We start from the raw sequence: 20,396 nt of genomic DNA, 5'->3' as shown, positions 1-20,396 counted from the left end.
AAAAAGCTTGTCTGTTCTCAAAGAGTATTAAATTTATGCTAAATTTTGTATGAAGCCAAATTCACGAAGTATCAGCCTTGTTTCTTCATGACCCATGTACTAGTGTGTTTAATGAATCGATTATTGGCATAATTTATTATCATTTTGTTTAAGAATTTGATTGTTGCTTTCAATGACTTGAGTTTGTATTTGAGTTCACTTTTTGTAAAGACAGAGGGTTAATTTAATTTTAATTTTGGCCGGTTTTGTGGACCCAGAAAATCATACAAGGTGCAGCAACATAACTTTGTTTTTTCAAATGCAAAATGCTTTCAAATGTTGCTGCGCCCGTACTTATCTGTCTACAGTATATTTAATTTAACATTGAAGCAGTATGTCTCTTGCAAATATTAAATGAATGCTTTTGCTTTAAAAAAATTCAAGTAGTCTCCATTTTGGCTTTAGCATTTTGTAGAGGAAAACCTGGATAGAGAGACTTGTGCTGTCTTATTGGTGTTTTCATTGTGAAATACACTAACCCCCCAAGTTGACTATTATCATGATCCCTCATTTTCTAGGTTATTTCAGCCATTAAAGCCATTTTATCCAGGTTGCACATTTAATTTTTAAATATTTGTAATTATTGCTCTTTATCATTAGTTTTCATAGTTAAGTAACTTGCCATTCAAGCATGCTTTTGCCTAGAGCATTTAATGCTTAATTTATTGAGTATCAATGAATCTTAAATGCGAGTGCAAATGAATTGAACCAAATTTGCATCAATGAGCTATAAGTTGATTCAAACTTAACATTTGCAATGTATAAAAACGTATTTTGTCATTTTCTGGCATTGTACTTTTTGAAATTTCATGTTGCCGAGATTGATGTGGTATTAAACAAGTTATTGATATTAAACTTTTCAATTCCTGGTACAGATTCAACCAGGTAATTCACATTTACTTAAGCGAAGGGGGTTGGAATGTTTACAATTTGGCATCTGTGCCTATGCGTCCATTCTCTAACCATAATGAGTCTCTAGAATATAATATTTTAAATCATTCTTGCCATGTAAGTTTATGATAGTTTGGCAAATGTTTTAGTTCCTTAATGTATTTTACGTGGCCTAAAACTTTTCAATTAAAATGCTCAATTTAATTGAGTTAAAAATTTCATTTTATAATTCCAATTTTTTATTTAATGGCCACTTTGTATACAAGTTCATGGTTTTGAGTAGATTTTTGAAAAATGTTTATGAATTTGAATATCATTTTTCTTGATTGTAATGTTGCAGCTCATGTCTTTAAAAACAGCATGAAATAGTTTTGTTGAACAGTTATAGTTTCCTAGTCAGAAATGTTTCTTTCACTTATTTGAGCATTAAGAAATGAATATTTGTGATACCAATTTCTTGTACTGAAGCATTTGTTGTCTGTTTAACTTGAGTTACCTATTTTTTCAAACTATTTCATCGTTAAATGATTGATTGTTAATGTTATTGAGTCAGTGAATAGAGGTTCTGCCCCTCCATTCAGTTTTACATATGGAATGGAACTGACAGCCTAGGCTCTGTCTCTGTCCCATTACAGAGGGGCATGGGGACCAAATGGACGTGAATGAAGATTGGAAGAAAGGATTTGCAGAGAAATTCGAGGGAGCTAATTTAGCACATTGGGATATAGAGGCTAGGAAAGTGGGGAATATCAGCAGTCAATCTGGGGAATATGACCCTGTTTCCACTATTAAACATAAATATCAGCATAAAAAGTATAAAAGACATGATCCCTCCCGTATGGAGCATGCTTTTCAGATGTTGAGGCAAGGCTGGTCTTATCGATGCATAGAGCAAGCTCTGCAGATTCCAAAAACTACCATTTTTGCTTACGCTTCCCGAAGGAAAGAAAGGGAGAAATATTTTTCATAGCACCCACGAGTTGGATAATTTGTAAAGTCTGAATATTTGTTTAAATGCATTGTTAATATATGTATTTGTTTAATTGTAAACTGCTATCAAGATAAAACTTTTGTTTCTGATGTGACTAGTATGCATTTTTATGATCTTGGCAGTGTTAAGTGATAGAAAATACTGAAGTAGTCTATTCAATCCTTTGTTATAACCTTGGGTTAATTTGAAATGTAGATATTTTTTCTCTTTAGTGTTTCAAATTGAAAAATGCTTTAGTACTTTTCACATATTGTGAATACTATGGGATATACTGTATTTCAATCATACGGTTGTCATATGATTGGAAGTTGTCAGTGTTTTACTTTGGTATGTTGTATATAATGACTTTTGTTTTCTTTAGTTGATAGTTGTGTTATTACAGTGTTGAAGTTCATTAAATGAATGTATACCTACAATAAAGCCAAATTGCATGGTATAGAATCAATTTAATTCATTGATGTACTGCATCATCAGTCAAAGAGGTTCGTGTATCCTTATCTATGTCGTCACAAAAGTAATGCATTTATTGCGAGTGAGCTGTTTACAATCCTTGATTCAAGCTCTTGTGCAGATTTAGGCATTTAGGTGTGACTGAAAGAGGGGAAGCAGGGTGGCCTCATTCCATGTAGCATACAACGTGTATCATTTCGGCAGCTATGCCCTCCGTGAAATTTTTGTATGAAACATGCCCAAAAGATTCGAAATAGTTATGCCATGAGTGATTGAGGTCAGCAAGGATAAACATAAAGTAATTACACTTAGTATCTAGCAATGTCACAGAAGTTAGTGTCTTTGATTGCATCCATTTGTTTCACCATAATTTTCCAGTCATGTTTTTATGTAGATACCAGATGAGATGTTTTAGGTGCTATTTTAACTTAATGTGTAAAATTGCCTGGAATATTGCTGTATGGAGTTGTTGAATTGTCCCATTAGAAAACAGTTTTATTATGTTATTCCCTTGAGAATTTATCTATAATTGATCTCAAAATGCTATTTCTTTTGCTGTAATACATTTTTTTGCTTAATGTCACTTTAGACTAGGGCCTAAGTTGATTTTTCTCTGAGAAAAATTTGTCATTGAATGCTGAAATGCAGATATTAATGAAGGACTCATCAAACTTGCGTATTTGACAATGCAGAAGTTGAAGTGTGATTCTTGTTAGAGGGCATATCAAACTGTTATCTCATCACAAAATAAGTTATTACAAAAATCTCTTCAAGACCCTTTTTTGGGATATTTGTAAAACTAACATTCTTATTTAATTTTAGTAAAAAAATGTGAAGAAGTAGATATTGCTGGTTATGAGAATATATGCAGTAAAGTAGGATCATAAGCATTTTAGATTTAATGTTAACCACTATTTGGGGTTTCGAAATTTCTTTTCAAGTTGTGCCAATTAAATATATGTAAAGCGAGTTATCCAATAACTCAATGAGAAATATTTGATCAGGGAAAACTTGTGTTCAGGGAAAGGTACAGTTTGGGATAATGGGACAGAGTTTGGTCGATTACATGTAATAGATGGAGGTCAACACAAAAAAAAGTTCCATTCCTCTGCCATGCTCTCAGGTGACCCTCTGCATTCTATATATTTCCAAAATAAAACCCATTTTCCTTCTAGTTCTAGTGATAAATTTTTCCTCCCTGTTGTCATATTCATCTTGGCATCCTTACTGATTTCTCAAAGCTTCTCCTTGAACATCTTGAGATTGACATTCACATGTGTGTTGGGTCACAAATTTCTGTTGACAAGTGCAATCCTTTGATTCCTTCAGGATTACTGCTGATGTAAAGTAAAATTCATATAGTGATAGTAATGGAACAAATAAGGAAGTACTGTTATGATGAGATTTTGAGGAATTAACTTCCTAAAATTCATGTAGTCTTGAATAGAAACATAACCTTAAACATTTTTACCATTGAAACCTCAACACACTTATTTCAATGCTTAATGGTTTTCAATGGTATTTTTGTTTAATAAGAGCCATAGAATTAAACATTTGCCAAGGCTTGAAGTGATTTAATTTAGGATTGTCACGAGCTCAAGTTAATACTTGAGTCTAATGTTGTTCGTGGTTCTTATTGAGGGTTTAGGTTGGTTGAGAGTCAATATTGTTTTATGTCACACTATCATAGTTATCAGTAAAAATTGAATGATCTTATTTGCATGCAGACAATAGAAGCCTTTTGATTGCCATTGCAAAATTGGAATAATCTTGTCATGTTAAGAAAGTTTCTTGTGTATATTAACTCACTGCAAATATAGTTCAGATGCCACTGGAGTATTTTTCTAGAAAACTGTGCGTTACTGTATTTTTTGGTCATTTCATTTATATTTTTATTTGCAGCCAAAGGCATGTGTATTCCTTATCTATAGTTGAAATTGTTCACCAGGTTTTCTTTAGGATGAGGAATAATTTGCTATTTTCTAAGGTTGTACAAAAATGAGGCTGGCTGAAGGATTGTGGTGTAGTTCTCAATTTACTTGTTTAGTAGGTTGTCTTAAAAATTCTCTTTTCTTCTATTTCTTTTGTGTATTCTCTGTACAGAAAACACATTTTGAGTCACAAAAACCAGATTTTCTAAATGTTTTATGGCAGCAAAATGAATTAAATTAGTTTTCTTGTAACTATACAAATTATGATGCTTGTGGGTTGTTTGATATTTATTGGTTTATTATTTGCTAATAAAAATAAAATTATAAAGGTGATATCCCGATATATTGTCATGGTTCTTTCTAATGTGCTTAAGAAAAATCAAGGGTTTACGATTATGAATTTAAAAGTGGATGGTGTCTTTCATTTTCATTTAGATCTTGAAACGTCAAAAAAAATTTATCTTACCAAATTGCCAAAAACAGTCAAATTAACCGTAATATTCAATTCCTGAGTGATAAATAACTTAGAAAATTACAAACAGCCAGAACCTAGGTGAATTGAAATCTACCTAAGTGAAGATTGAGTCCTCAACCTCCGAATTACCTGGCAAAAGACAAGCACTCATGCCCAGGGTGTGTGTCAACTAAATGCTTCAGCTTATGAGAAACAATTTTAACATGAAAGCTCATAAATAGGATTGTTAATTGTGCCTATTGCCCCTTCCAAAAATGACATTTTCATCCACGTATATATTTATTAATTCTTTTTTGCCTATAACTAATTTAATGTGACTCATTAATGGTAGCTTGACACACACACACACACACACACATATATATATATATATATATATATATATATATATATATATATATATATATATATATATATATATATATATATATACATATACATATATATACACACACACACACATACATTTTTTTATTTGAAACCAAGATATTTATTTAATTTGAAACATTATTCATCTACAGCAGTAGCGCCAATTCGCTGTGAAAAATATAGCAAACATGAAAGAGGACAAAATACAATAACAGCATAACAATAAACAACGATATAATCAGTCTTGTATTTCTTTGAGTGAATTATGAGTCCAATGATGGGGGGAAAGATATTCAATAATTGCTCGGCTTCGATATAGAATAGAATGTACATCAGTCACTTGACTCTTCATGGCAGATTGATGGTTCTTTGAAAAAGTTTTAAAATTTTAGGATTTACTCTGTATGCTCCATAATAAAAATGTGGTAGTGTGTTCCTTCAGTCTAGTGAAGTCTTCTCTTGAATTCTTTGATGAAATAGATAATAATAATATGTCATTAGAATTTACTAAATGCACATGCTGTTAAGATCAAGTCTTTCTTCATAGAATATATCATTAATTTGAATAATTGAGGCAAGAAGCTCTGCATTATACTCGTGTATTTTGTCCATTTGATACATATTTGGTAGTATTGAACAAAATTTTAATAGCATTGAAAAAATGTTTCCGCTGAACAAATAACTTTCAGTGGTGGTATTATTTAATTACAATGGCAGTGGATTCCTTTATTATTTGATGTGCCTCATGGAAATGGTTTCAGTGTAAATGATGTTTGAAGTGACATGCAAATGAGGAACTGGCATAGTTGTAAGAAGTTTAACATTTATGTACATATGTCCAATTATAAATGGTGTTTTTTGCATTTAAAATGTCACTTCAGTTCAATAAATTCTTGAATTCTGGTAAAATGCTGTATTCTGGGTGCATTCTTCAATTGAAATCTTGATGCAGCTGGAATTAATATGAGGTATTACTATCAAAAATATAGTCAACAGTGTAAATAAAAATGGTATCTTTCATTTGTACATAATCTCGTAAATATGCCAACATACCTGTTGGTGTAATTTTAGATTAGCACTAAAAGTAAGAGATAGAAAAATCCAGTCCCACATCCATTCTAATATTGATATAGGAATTTTGCTCCAGATAACTGACCAGGGGAGTACTCATATTTGATGCTTAACTGAAAGTGTGTTAATCAGAGCACAGTGGAGTGTTGAAATGAATGTGTTGAGAAGTAATGTGTCAATCTAATTCAAGGGTATTTTTAATCACTTCCATGTGAGCGGCAAACTTGGACGAATATTTTAGTATAAATGCATTTTAGCAAAATTTTAGCTGCCAATCATTACCTAATATATTTATTTTTCCCATAGCAGTTAAGTAGTCTTCAAATGGTAGCATAGTGATTTGTAGATACTAGATAGGAATTATAAGGTTTCTACTTGTAGTTGTTTCTTGTGTATATTTTGTTGTATCTTTTTAATAGAGAGCTTATTCTCAAGGCCAGCTAACCTCTTTTTTTTATGGTGAAAATTCTTTATTTGAGGTTTAATTTCATCATAAAACATGTGATATTAGAAGTTTAGAGTTGAGAGAACACCTTTAGTTTTGCCAGTAACTAGGGGAGGGGAGTGGGAGACTATCATCCCTTTCCTACCACTGACCCTCTTCTACCTTCAGAAGTGACGGACCCGGCAACCTTGGCCCTGCAGTCAGTGACCTGCGAGATCTCCCCCGGTGGATGGCCTGCAATGGGTCCAGGCATGCGGCACATACAACCCATGGGAGGCATGCCAGCAGTCAATGTGCAGTCACCTACATCTCCCAGCTCCATCCCTTCTCCAGCCTCCGTAGCTGGTCTTACCAATAGCGGCACCAAGCGTATACGCCGTTCAGAAGATGAACTCAAGAAGGCTGCTGATTGTGTTGGACGAGGAATGACCTTCCAGAATGTATCGCACATCTTTGGTATCCCCATTTCTACCATCCGATTCTACATGGCACGGCGAGGCATTTTGCCACAGCGGAGGCGTGGGCGTGTTCAAACTCTGAGAAGAGTTGTTCAGATGGCTAATCCTGGCTCTACAATGGGCAGCGCACCAGAACTTCATGCTATAGCTATCTCCCCGCAGAGTATAGCGCCGAAGGTTATTCGCACGTATCCTGCTGCCGACACCAAGCATACTTCATATCATCAGTAAAACTTCCCCAAAGTTTGTCAAATTGTTGCACATGAAGTGAAGTGCACAAGTACATAGGGAGGGCATCCTATCAGAGGCATTGAAGTAAAATGCTGGATTTACCCACTCATATCTGTGCATGTTGATTATTTCTAAATAGCTGAAGGTGTGAAATAGTAGATGAGGCGTGCCTCATTTCTTCCATGAGACCTTCAGTCTCCATTCGAAAAGGGACACTGGTGTGATTGAATTGAGTGTATTGCCAGAGACTAAATGTTGTGGCCATTGATCATGACAACTTGAGATGGCTGTTGTCATTTCAGTTTTTCTAATTGCATGAGAAACTATGAGGAAAAAATAAAAAATAATGCTTTGAAGGTTTGGGTATTGTATTTGTCCTGATCTTCAATTTCGGTGTGACTGCACTTGAGTCCTGTTTAAAGTTACTGGTAGATGAAGTATTAGTGCAATGTGAAGGTTTTGCTAAAATGGGGTGCTGTGACCTTGACTACCACGATTTTTTTTAAACTGAACATACCTCTCATTATAAGGCGATATTCTATTAAGAGGTCTGCCATGGCTTTGTGTACCATGAATTGTATGAATCTTTGTGGAAATTTTAGAGTAAAAGAGTGAATTTTACCTCAGACATAATAATAATAATGATTATACACCTTTGTGAAGAGCAGTGCTTGAGATCTAATGCATTTTAAGTAAAGGATGTGTATATTTATTGTAGAGCAGTCCCAAAGTATAGACTATTTAGACCACACATATTCCTCAGTATGTGGTTCCTTTGAACATGTGCTTTATAAAAGAAAGCTTGCTCTACCTCTGTATAGTGGTTGGCTGTAGGCTGTGTGTACTGGCTTCTCTCCACTGGATTGGCGTTGTGCAGCCCTGGTAATAGGGTAGCCTCAACATTAATCTATAACATAATTTACATTTATAAACAATGTATTTGTGTGACTTTAGCATTAGTTTGAGTTAATCATAGCTCTAAAGAAGAAATATTTTATATCATCACTTTTGAATTATTTGCATTTGTATTTTACTAATGCTTTTGATGCTCTTTGTTTAAGGTTTATAATATGCCCATACTTAGTGTATGATTTAGTGTAACGTTAACCATTGCAATCATCCATCCTGATTGACTTTTCCTTAGAGACTCGAGTTCATAGGAACTCTTTGAATTTTTATTTTAATTATAAGTAACAATTTTATTTATTATGATTTGTTGTGTAAATCGCTGACGTATAATAATCAAGAGTACTGTCATACAATTATGTATTGATCATGTTAAAGTGTCCTTACATGTGTGAAACACTGCAAATGGTAGTTTGATTTCAGACTGATGTATTGTCATTTTGGTAATAAATAAACAAAATAATTTGCTTCTTTCCTTGTATTGGTCTAAGCAGTTGTCAAAACAAAATTCCTTTGCTAATAACATTATTTCATTTTGGCCATACCAAAGTGGGATGTGGATTTTAAATGTGGGGATTGTAAAGACTGCTCTTATGTTAAAATGCAAAACATCCATATCTATATAGTGTGGTTATGTGTATATATATATATATATATATATATAGCAAAGTTCTGATCTGAAACAGCCCCTATCTTGATACTTGTAAAAACTCAGTGTTTGATAACTGTTGACATATTTTTGTCGCAATGGAATCAGATTTTTTTAATTTCAATAGATATTTTATGAATGTCATTTTTATTAGTCCATAAATACTTCATAGAGCTTAATGCAGATATTTCAGTAAATATTTTTCTACTTCACAAAACTTTAATTTGCTACAAATGGTAGTTGCAGCAAATCTTCCAACTGTTGGATTTATAAAAAAAATAACCTGTTACTGTACTAATTTACTAAATATAATGAGTCACCAGTGGCTGCTACATTCTCGGATGAGGTAATGAATTAAAACATGTTTTAGGATTTGAGGTAGTTCAGATTTTTGTAAGATTTGACTTTGAAAATACCATATTTGATCTTTGTTCATGAAATCCTCAGTTGTGTGTACCCATTCAGTAGTACATTTTGCCTGTTATCATGGTGGATAATGTGAAAGGGAAGTGACAAAAAAATACATATTGGAAAGGCTTACGGTACAAGTGACTGCATAAATATTCTTTGTGCATGCATTTGTTTTTATATTAGCGGCATGTTTACCAACATGATTGTAATTTGTGCCTATCTGATAGTTGGCTATTTGGCTGTTATACAAGAGTTGCTGTTAGTTAATGCAATGTATTTGATATTAGGCAAAATGTAAACTTAAGTTAATCATAAGACTATGGCATTATTGAAATGTATGCATCTTTTTTAGTTGAATTATACACAATGATGCAACTTTTTCACCTGTCTGTTTTAGTAAAATATATTTCATTGTAGATTTTGTAAAAATGATTTTGTTTTACAAGTAGTTAGGAATAGATTGCAGTATTTGGAAGTTTCCAAAGTATCTGATAGTTTTTGTTTGTCAGTGCAGTGAAACGGTGAATGTTTTTCATTCATTGGAGTGAAGTAAGTGTCAGAATTGTAGTCAATCAGGATAATGGTAATCATATATGAAAGAAAAGTTCTTAAGTTATTATTTTTTATTTTTTGCAGATGTAAGTTATTTTTGGTATTATAGAAGCTCAAAAAACTATTTTGTGACAAAAGAGTTCCACTGGTGAATGCTTACGATATGTTGTCACTACCCATAGTAGAATTCTTCAGTTGGCTTCTGTTAATATTGCCTTATATGAGAAAATCAATAAATAATATTTCCAATTATGCAGTAGCACAATGTCTTAATCATCACCCTTGAGTAATTATTTGGTTATCAGAATGTCCATATTGTTAGCTCTCCTGCAACTTAGGTTATTGACGTAATGAGAAAAAATCAATCATTTTCATTGACATATTCCTCTATCTTGAAAAGTGACCAATTGTAGTTAGTTGGAGTGCAATTTTGTCATTTTTGAAGTCAAGGTACAAATGATTATTACTTGTAGTTTGCAATATTAGGCATCTGGCTTGCATAATGAAAAACTCACCTTGGTTTTTAAATGTGAAAATGATCTAATTTTGTTACGATTTGAGTTAGTAAGTTATCCACTGCTATTTGCTTGCTGTTACATTGGAGGCTTGGTCAATAATTATTTTGATAATTTTGTAGTAAGTTCATTATTCTGGTTTTGTGAAGTTCTAATTCTAGACTGACCTACCAATGTTTAAATGTATATATATATTGTTTTTGCTCAGCTTACTCGCAAGACTGGATTACGTGACATTTTCATGTTTGGAAATATTGCAATTTGCATGATAAGAAATAGCATTTGTCCAGAAAATGGGGTTATGATATAATTTAAGTGTTTAATTTTATTATATATCATTTTGCAGTAATCACAGGTCACTTTCATTTATATGTGGGTGATAATTTTCATTGGTTTGGGAGTGACCTCTGTTGTTGTTTTAATAATTGTCGATTCAAGTAAATTTTTAATGCCTTTGGCTTTGCAAGAAATCAGTGGTGGATAAAGAGTTTTAAATAGGAAACACATAGTAGTAGATTGGCTTTTGGTTTATTATTAGTTTGCATTTGTGGATCAACAGAGTGAAAATGGGAAAATGCTCCCTTAGAAATCACTGAAGTAGTACTTCAATTCTGAAGTTGGAATAAGTTATTTGTGAAATGAAAATAACTTTTTAAACTGCATTGTTGGAAAAATGCTGCTTTTTATTTCTTTTTTATGCGGAATTGGATGTAAATTAGAAAACTACTATCTAATATTCAATCATGTTGAACAAATTTCCCATTGGAATAAGAATAGTATACATGTGATCAAGTTTTAATGACCAAATCATTCAACTTCAATACTAGTTTTAGTATTTATTAATGACCAGATTTCAATGTACCAAATCATCTTGGGGTCCAGAATGAGTAATTATTTGGTCATTGTATGTTCCACTTCCACATAGAACTAGACTTTTGGAAAAACAAAAATTTCCCCTTTTTATCAAGATTACTCCCCAAGCCTGATCCCATTTGTGTTAGCGTGCTACTGATAATATTTTTACCCAGATGAATCAAAAACTGATAACAGTGTGACTTAATTGAACAATCCTTTTTGTCATGATACTAGACAACCCCTAATTCTGATTTCCCATTTACGGTACTGGTAGGTTGTGTTGATAATGCAGAAATTAGTTTCACGTCTAATAGAGATAGCAAATGTGGTAGTAGCTTACAGTTCTAAAAGTTACCATAAGCAAGAATACAAGTGCATGGGGTGTCATCTGCCTGGACTTTGTCCATCCTTCACTCATCCATGAAATTATTAAAATGCCATCTCTAAAATTGCGATGTCTCCCTCGCTACCTGAAATCAACTCTTACTCTGGTGAGTAGTGGAGTACTTGCTCTTGGTAGGTAGGCCATGGGTGTTTTTGTGTTGATTCTGGAACTCTTTTATTGTTTGTAATGCACATAGCTTTTGGAGTAGCAAAACCCAAGTCTGTCTCCTACCTAATATTTAACTCATATAATCTAGGGAAATTATTTTAATTCTATAAGATGGTCTGAGAACTTCCATCTTGGATATGATACACTTTTGGTAATAATGTGTAATGTTTTCCATATTCATAGAGGAAGTATTCTGTGGATTCATAAAATTATAAACTTCATCATTGCATTTACGTCAAATCATTGATTAATGCCTTTCCAATCCATTAGCATCATGTTCTTCGAAACATCAGTGCCGCACATTCTTCCATATTTTAGAAGAATAAAATTGAAGTATACCACCTGTTTCCATTGGTTGATAGTAATTTACAAAAAAATGTGTTTTACGAAAGAGTATATGAAATGATTTGAGCAATGGAAATACAACTTAGTATGTTCAGGTTTGGAATAAATTATTTCAGTATACAGTGTGTCTGCCAAGAATTTGGTGGAAATCAAGATTTATTGGCATGAATCATTGTTGCCTTCTTTACTTTGGTATTCCTGTATTTATGGTATCTATTACACATGGAATATCACTTGCATTTTCTCTATAACCACCTAACCTTATCGAAGATCATTGGTCAAGTCTTTTTCAGATTGGGAAAAAGTTATAATGATTGGATTCTGTCAGTCTCTTCCTTTAACCCTCACTTATCATGATATTCCAAGCTTTAATCATTTTATGGCATTCTGGTGTATCTTTTGGTTTATCAGGTCTTTTAGGACTAACTTATGAATCCCAGGGTTACTTAATAGAATAAAGAATGTGCATGTTTTAGTCTCTAAAGTGAAGTACTTAGTTTTGTGCATCCAACAAAATGTGAATAACTAAACAGTTGTAATATAGTTCATCTTTAAAATGTTATGTTGAAGCAATCTTTTGATTTTTTCCATATTTGTGTTGAAACGATATATCAATACCAACAAAACTTCAAATGATTCATCATTCTCTTTGAGAATCCCCTTTGAACATCTGCACACTATATATGTATGCCTAGATATGGTATTTTTTTTATGTTACTTTGGCACAATTATTGAATGAAAATAATCTCTAATATATTAATGGAATACTGTACTACATACATACAAGGCTAGATGCTATTGCCTTATGCATGCATATGAAAAATTGGATGGACTTGGTTCGGTTGCTAGATAGCATTCCTGTAAGTTTGTGGGCAAAGTAAATAAAAGGTTTCAATCCTACTCGTGAAATGCTACATAAACAGGCTGGTCACATGCCTGGAAATATGGTGGAAATTTTGATTACAATGGCTTTCCATTTTTGTTGATACAATCAAAGTTCACTAATATTGCATTGCTGCTGCTGAGTTTCCTTTGGGCTTGGACCTGAACAGAAGCCAAGAGAGGACATTCAAAAGCTTAAAGGGCATAAACACAAAGTTGAGATTTGTTGATATAAAATGAGTGATAAAGTACAACTGCTTCTGTTATAGTATTTTGTTTGATGTGCATATGCTTGCTTTCTCAGATATTTTCCTGTTATTACAAAACTTGAATTTGTTGATTAGGTTGACTTTTGAATCCCCGAAATCCCTTAAATTGCCACAATTGTTTTATCAAACTTTTTATCTAGTTGCTTTAAGTTGTTAGAGTGGATTCATGAGTTTTCTTTTAGTAATTTTTAATTGAATTGTGAAGTTATTAGTTTTCATAATCATTTTCTGGTTCCAGAATCCAGAACTAAAGGTACTTATCCACACCATGTAATAAGCATTAATTCTTTGAAATCTTATCATGATCAATTATGTTTCCACAGAATTTAAAAGTCTTTTCCATAAAATAATAAGTAGGTAACATTATACCTAAACTTCTCTTGATATTCTTCTAGCATTTCTTCTTTCAGTACAAGCAATGAAGTAATATGTTATCTGCAATACCATCAGACCAAATGTTTTTACTCAAAACAAAAATTTGCTCAGATAGTATTGCATCAGGCCAAATGTTTGCTTCTCATGCAGTACTTATTAAATCATCATTTATGATTATTTTATTTTTTTTAATTATCAGTAATCAATAAATAAAAAACTTTTTTACCATGATCTTTCAGTCCTTAAGTAATGAATGATAGGGTATGTAAGGTTGTAACCTTTGAACTGCTTGTACCATGTACAGCATTCCCAGTGGCAGATAGTCACTTTCCCAAGCCTTATTGGCACATGTTTTTACCTTATTTTGCTAGCGAAAGCAAAATATAGTGCATTTTAACCCAGGCCTGTTTTGATTGTTCTAGACAAGTCAGAATCATAGTTAAAGACACAACTTTGTTTGCAAATTCATAGTTATCCTCCTCTCCAGTAGGACACACGAATAGTCTTCTGGCACACCAGGGCACTTCATTCTTTATAGGGAAACTGTAAAGGAAATATAGTAGATAGCCCATTTTTCAATGCTATAATTACACTTCCAATCCCATTGTTACAAGGAGAGCAAAGTGATTATTTTAGGAAAACAAGGTAGGAAGAATTGTGATGGTCTCTTTTGTAGCATTATTGAAAGAGGAATTTGGCCAGAAGACTTCGTTTGATCAATATGGATACTCGCCCCAAAAGGGAAAAAGTAGCAGTAAGTGAGGGCTATGTTTGATTTCATGTTAGGCAGTAATATTACTAGGGATAATTTACAAAAGAATGGAGAAGAGCAAGTGAGTATTCTTAGGTAAATATCAGCTTGGGTTTAGAAATGGGAGAAGTTAACTTAATACTTAAGCATTAAAATAAAGTCATTGTTAGAAAGTAATGTTTTTTTAGGTCTTGAAAAAGGGTTCATCAGAGTAAAATGTGCAACAGCTTTGAATATTTCGCTGAAGAAAAGAGTAAACTGGAGAAATAGAAAACTTATCCAGAATCTGTGTATATTTCAGGCTACACATGTGGTGATAGGGAATGAAGAGTTCAGACAAGCAGTGTTATTCAGGGGAAAAAGAAAGTAGTGTCCGTCATAATTTGTTATTTTTAATGTAAATATGGAAGAAATTGTAATAAAGGTATGGGGAGTGGTAGAGGCTGGATTGAAAGTAGGTGGGGAACTTCAAATTTACTAGATTTACAGATTACTCTGTGTGATTTGGCCAATAGATCAAAAGGTTGAAATCGTTACCTAGTACATGGCAGAATCAGTATGATATGTAAAAGATGATGTAAAGGAAACTGTAATGAGATTTGCAAGAAATAGGAAGGTAAGATAAATAATTTAGTTGAGGGACAACTAGAACACTTAATCTGTTTTGGAAGAAGATGGACAGAGTAGTAGGAGCATAAAAAGAATTGCATTTGGTAAGGAAGCATTTGCAAGTAGGCAGGAGTTATTGACGGCTACCCTGAGTATAAGTATTAAGAAATCATGGCCACTTTAATATTGGGCATAGTTCTGTATAGCTCAGAAACATGGTCATTGAGGCAAGGGATGAGCATAGATTTGAGATTTATAGATCTGGGTGTGGACAGGAATAGAGAAATTAAATGTATGGATAGGAAAACCAACTGGAGTTCTAGGGTGGGAGAGATAGCTCTTAAGATAAATTTAAAGAATGTAGGGAAAGTGGATGCTGGAGATACTGAGAGACTGCTGAAGACAGTAATAGATGAGAGAATGCTGCGAAAGTAAGGTGGAGCAAAGAAGAGAATAGGCATTTAGATGGAATTGAGGGTGGTATAAAATATGCAGAGCTCAAGGAATGAGTTATTCTAATATGTAGCGTAGTGTTTAAGGATATTTTGTGTCATGTTAGTCATGGTTTAGGAATATAGTATTGGTTATTGCCAGGTTCCTTAATAAGCCAAAAGTAAATAATATTATTTCTTATCCTTTTTTAAAGCACCAGCTTATAGAGCACTTTCCCTTTTCTGTGTCCCAACCTTAAGAGTTCTCTGTGTGCATCCATCACTTCTGTCTTGGAGCTAGAGCACTTGCTGTTTTTAATGGGAGGATATGGACTCACTTCGGGGTCATTTCTTGAGGGCTTAGTGCATTGATCCAACAACTGTAATTGTTGTATCAATCAATGTAATATTGTAATTGAATTGACAGAAAAGCACTTTTTGGTGTGTATGTACTTTAAGCAAGTACTGTGACTAAACCCACTTAAAATGGATTGATGGTAACAACAAAATCAAGTCAATTACTGGGGAACATTTCAATGGAAGGAAAAATAGGTAATTTGAAGCAAGAGTAAAATTCCAGACAAATATAAACCCAAATGATTATCAATGACTAGAGTATGCAACTGTCCTTATTAAAAAAAACAATATTTTTAGTCGGTGTTTAATAAAATAAATATTTTTCATTTGGGTCTCCAAAGTTTAACATTGATGTGTAGCCTCGTGTGGGTTATTTAATAATCTGGAAATATAGTTTGAGATGTTGTGAAAATGAAACAACAGTCTTGTGATTTTAGTAATGAAAACAAACGATATCAGTATAATTTCTCAGAGAAATGAGGGAAAAAAATCATGTTTGGGAGTAGGTGAGGATTCAAAAATGTATAATTGAAGATTGATATTTTTGTGAAATTTTGGATGAAAAAATTTTAAAACATTGACTATAACACAACCCATGCCAGGGTGTACAGATGGCTATACCTTTCAAGAATCCAAATTTCTATTATATATCTGTATATTTTCTTGATGGATCATGTAATGATCAAGTAATGTTTCCTAGTTGTATTGACTCATATGGGGCTGAAGTGTGGTCACACCCTGTTGATGTTGGGAAGGGAATATCAAAAGATTGCAAAAGAGAAAAGAAAACAAAATGGAAAAGGGGTGATGAGAGGAAAGTAATGGAAGAAGAATATGCAATTTGTTTCTCCATGGTAAATGATTCAGCAGGAGAGTATGGCAATTGCATTCATCACACACCTCTTCCGTAGTCCGTGTGAATATCAGATACCGAGCCAAGCAGGGGTTATACTTATGTTCGCTAAAATTTATGCTGTAACTTTCTGTGATAACTTACCAACAGATTCTCATAATTCTTTGATGAAATATTTAAATTAAAATGAAATCTTTGTATGTACTTGAACATTGTTGTACTTCGGTGTATTACTTAAAATACATCAGTATCTCCAATGTTCTCATCATGTTGCAGATGAAAAATTTATTTATTGATTATTTTTATACACAGTTACTAATAAAGTATAAAAGTGTGGTAGATACAATAGGCTATTGGTTGTGCACATGTGGTGTTTACCAAGTGATTGACATAAGTGCGCTCATACCTTTATGCTTATTTTTACAAGAGGCAAGTGATGTAAAATTAAGAAATAATCATAAAAATTAACTTCATATCTATTTTTAAGAATAATTTGGCTCCTGGGCTACCTAATTTACTAGAGGACAATATTGGTAACTGGTAATTTAATTTTAACAATTATGTTTCCTAAAACATTGATACTTTCCCATCTAAAGTACTCCCTGTAGCCTAACTGCATTTTTTGCCACAAAATTTGGTATCCTCATATTCATATTTTTTAGCTTTCATTGAGACGACAATGTTTCATTAATGGGTCAATTATGTTAAATTTTCCGGGATATTTTAGTTTTCTAATGAACAAGTTGATTTGTTATTCTCTTATAGTGCTATTCATGTGCATTCAATTTTACTTGGCAGGCTATAATTCTGAAATCTGTCACCCACATGTTGCAAATGTTGACAAAGAACCAGCAATTTCTATTCATGAACATGGCCAGAGGAAGAGATTAAAGAGATCTCGAGACAATGCATTAGATGAGTTAAATTTTACACCATCTGATCAAGCCCCATCGCAAATTGAAAACAAAATTGAGCGCCTGAAGCATTTTGTGAATACATATGAACTCAGTTGCAAGCCTGGCCCCTCTGATGTTGAATTGACGAGTACCACTTCAGCAGCTTTATGGTCAAGTGAGAAGCCTGTTATGTTAAATCAGCAAGGGGCTCTGATATCCATGCTTTCTCAAAACTCGGAAGATATCAACAGGAAAACAACTCCATCCTGGTTTTCTAACTGGGCAGAGAAAAAGGAAAAAGATGACAGGTAAGCTGGTGCATAAAATAAAATACCTATTATGTTCATCTGAAATTTTCAAAATTCAAACACTACTATTGGATACTCAATGAAAATGAAAGAATGGCATGTATGTGCACAAATTTTACCTAATGTTTCATAGTATCTTTTTTTGCGGTCTATGGGTTATTTCAAAACAAGATAAAGGAAAGTTAGTGCCTGCTATTATCAATACCATTGAAGGCCCTAGGCATTTTCTCTTAATAAGTGTTGTGATTACAAGTATGATTCATTTCATTATTAGAATCTTGGTTTGCTCTTTTGTAACTTGATTAAAGTACTTATTAGCAATTTAAATGATTGAATTCATCCATTATGCAAACTCATTTAACCCTTGAAGACAATTTGGTTCAGTACCCATTCAAATTTAGCACATTTGTATGGTCCCCATTCTTTTACTAAAATCCTCACTTGTTGATTAATATTTATCCACGATATAGAAATAATAAATGAAAATATTGATTGGCATGATATTTTTTCCCAGAAATGGTCTCTAATGTGCCAATAGCATTTATATGATAATTTTTCATTATAAAAAACTAACCTGGTAAAATTTCACCCTGAACACTCAAGATGAAATCCATTATTCCTTTTGATTTTACCAGTAATTTTTGGTTCTATAAGAAAAAAATACCATGAGATTTGGCCAAATGATTCTTGGTTATCTTTGGTCTCTGTTTTCCAATTTTTATGTTGACTAGATTTGATGTATGTTTTATCATGTATTTAATATTCCAGGGACTTCCAGGAAGACATACGTGATATGCTGGAAATTATTCTAAGAAAATTGCAACCTCAGGAATTACGACAATTTGTAGCAACAGATAAAAAAGTAGGAGCCACAGTTCAGGACTGTCTACCTCTGAAAACGATGTTGGAATTTAAACTCTTTAATGAGCGCTTATGCGAAGACTTCAGTTTCAAGCAATCTTTTGTGAGTTTTATGTGTACATAGATGTATTTTACTCTTTTGAAATGCATTTTACAGCTATGAAAACAACAATAATGATCTGGGATCTTTCAGATATACTTCTTGAATGGAATTAAGGCTTCCAGTACCAAACAAGCAATGGTAGGGTTTTTTGCTAAATGTATGGATGATGAGTTGATGTGCAACTTTACATGGGCAGGACATACACGCTCAAAGTCAGAGCTACAATCAACTCCAATAGCTAAATGTATAGTGGGTAAGTGTATAAATATGTTACAGATACATACTTTTTTGCTGTTTTTATTTTCTGCTCAATTTTTTTGGATAAAATAGTTGACCTTTATGGTAGTGAAGTAAAATGTAATATTTATCCATCAAATCATATCTAATTAAGCATACACTATATAAATTGTGGTGAAGATGAACACTTTTAATTAAATTTTGCATGGATCACATTTACTTGAATAATTTCACTCTGTAGACATTTACTTTTTAAGTATACTTAAAAAAACTACTCCCAGTTTTGGTCAGAATGTGACATCATTTTCTGCTGTTAAAATGTTCTTCAAGTTATTATAAAACTCAGGAATTCTGTGAGGGGAAGGACTCAAGGGGAAAGAGGGCAAATGACTATGAAACTGGATGATAAGCTAACAGAGTTAAATGATATTGATGCACCATGGTTACATAGTTGAAAGTAACAGCATTAATAGCCCCAATTGGTAGAGGTAAAGAATGCAGGGAGGGAGAATGGTATTGAGAAAAGTGGAATGGGGGCTGAAAATGTGGTCATTAAAAGCTAATGATTGGATTTAATATGGAATATGGGATTATTTTCTCCTTTCATCCAGGACATTCAAATAAGGAATTTAATTACTGTTGTTTGAATTGTTAGAATAGAGTTCAATGATTTATAGCATCTGATAAGGTTTTTATGAAGTGCTATCTGCATGCATGAATACAAGGTGTAATCTTATCGATTCGTTTACCTCTGGTGGTGAAATTTTGCCAATTGGCCCCATTTCTATTAATTTTAGTGTCATTGAACATTTACATGTCAGCCAAATGTCATTGACAGTTAAGATTATAAAGAAATGTGAATATCAGTTGGTAAGAAATATATTCTCAGAAAACAAATCATCCCCTCACCCATATCTCTATCATAACATAGGAAATACATATTCAAATATTACTAATATAATATTCTCATATCATTTCCTCAATCTCTAAATGCGGTTGTTAGATTTAAACTACATGTGCTGCATTAAGGCAGGCATCAAGGTCACTAATTAGTATATAATCTTAAATATATGAGCTTATTTATACTAGGTTAAAAATGACAATGAAGAACCTATGAGCAGTACTCATAGCCTTGAAGATGGTTTGACATTAAATTCACCACCATTGAGCTATGTGCACATGTGTTTAGAAGAGAGAAACAAAAGAAAAGGATGAGGGGGAAATGCCAATGTCTTCTGCAAATGAAGAAGGCAGCAGCAAATGGGGAAGTCAAAACGTGACCGCAAAAAATCGGGCAGCTCATAAAAGAATTGAAAAATTGATAGCC

At 33.0% G+C, this 20,396-nt stretch overlaps 1 protein-coding gene across 3 annotated transcripts in view; it reads left to right on the top strand.

Moving 5' to 3' along the window:
• The window catches only part of LOC139687623 (protein tramtrack, beta isoform-like), a 46,884-nt gene that overhangs the window by 21,625 nt on the left and 4,863 nt on the right, over positions 1–20,396 (top strand). For 2 of the 3 annotated variants that reach the window (XM_071584859.1, XM_071584857.1), the window contains exons 6-8: positions 17,463–17,868; positions 18,637–18,832; positions 18,923–19,085. In XM_071584859.1, the coding sequence (XP_071440960.1) occupies positions 17,463–17,868; positions 18,637–18,832; positions 18,923–19,085 (765 nt within the window). Of the gene's footprint in view, positions 1–6,830; positions 10,086–17,462; positions 17,869–18,636; positions 18,833–18,922; positions 19,086–20,396 lie in introns of those variants that run through there. The other variant, XM_071584860.1, reaches the window with a different exon arrangement.

Source organism: Hetaerina americana, unplaced genomic scaffold (genome assembly GCF_022747635.1).
Source record: "Hetaerina americana unplaced genomic scaffold, ioHetAmer1.1.p SCAF_2, whole genome shotgun sequence".
In the NCBI taxonomy this organism is placed as follows: Eukaryota; Metazoa; Arthropoda; class Insecta; order Odonata; family Calopterygidae; genus Hetaerina; species Hetaerina americana.
The sequence above is the reverse complement of the archived record's forward strand: the minus strand, read 5'-3'. Positions and strand labels throughout refer to the sequence as shown.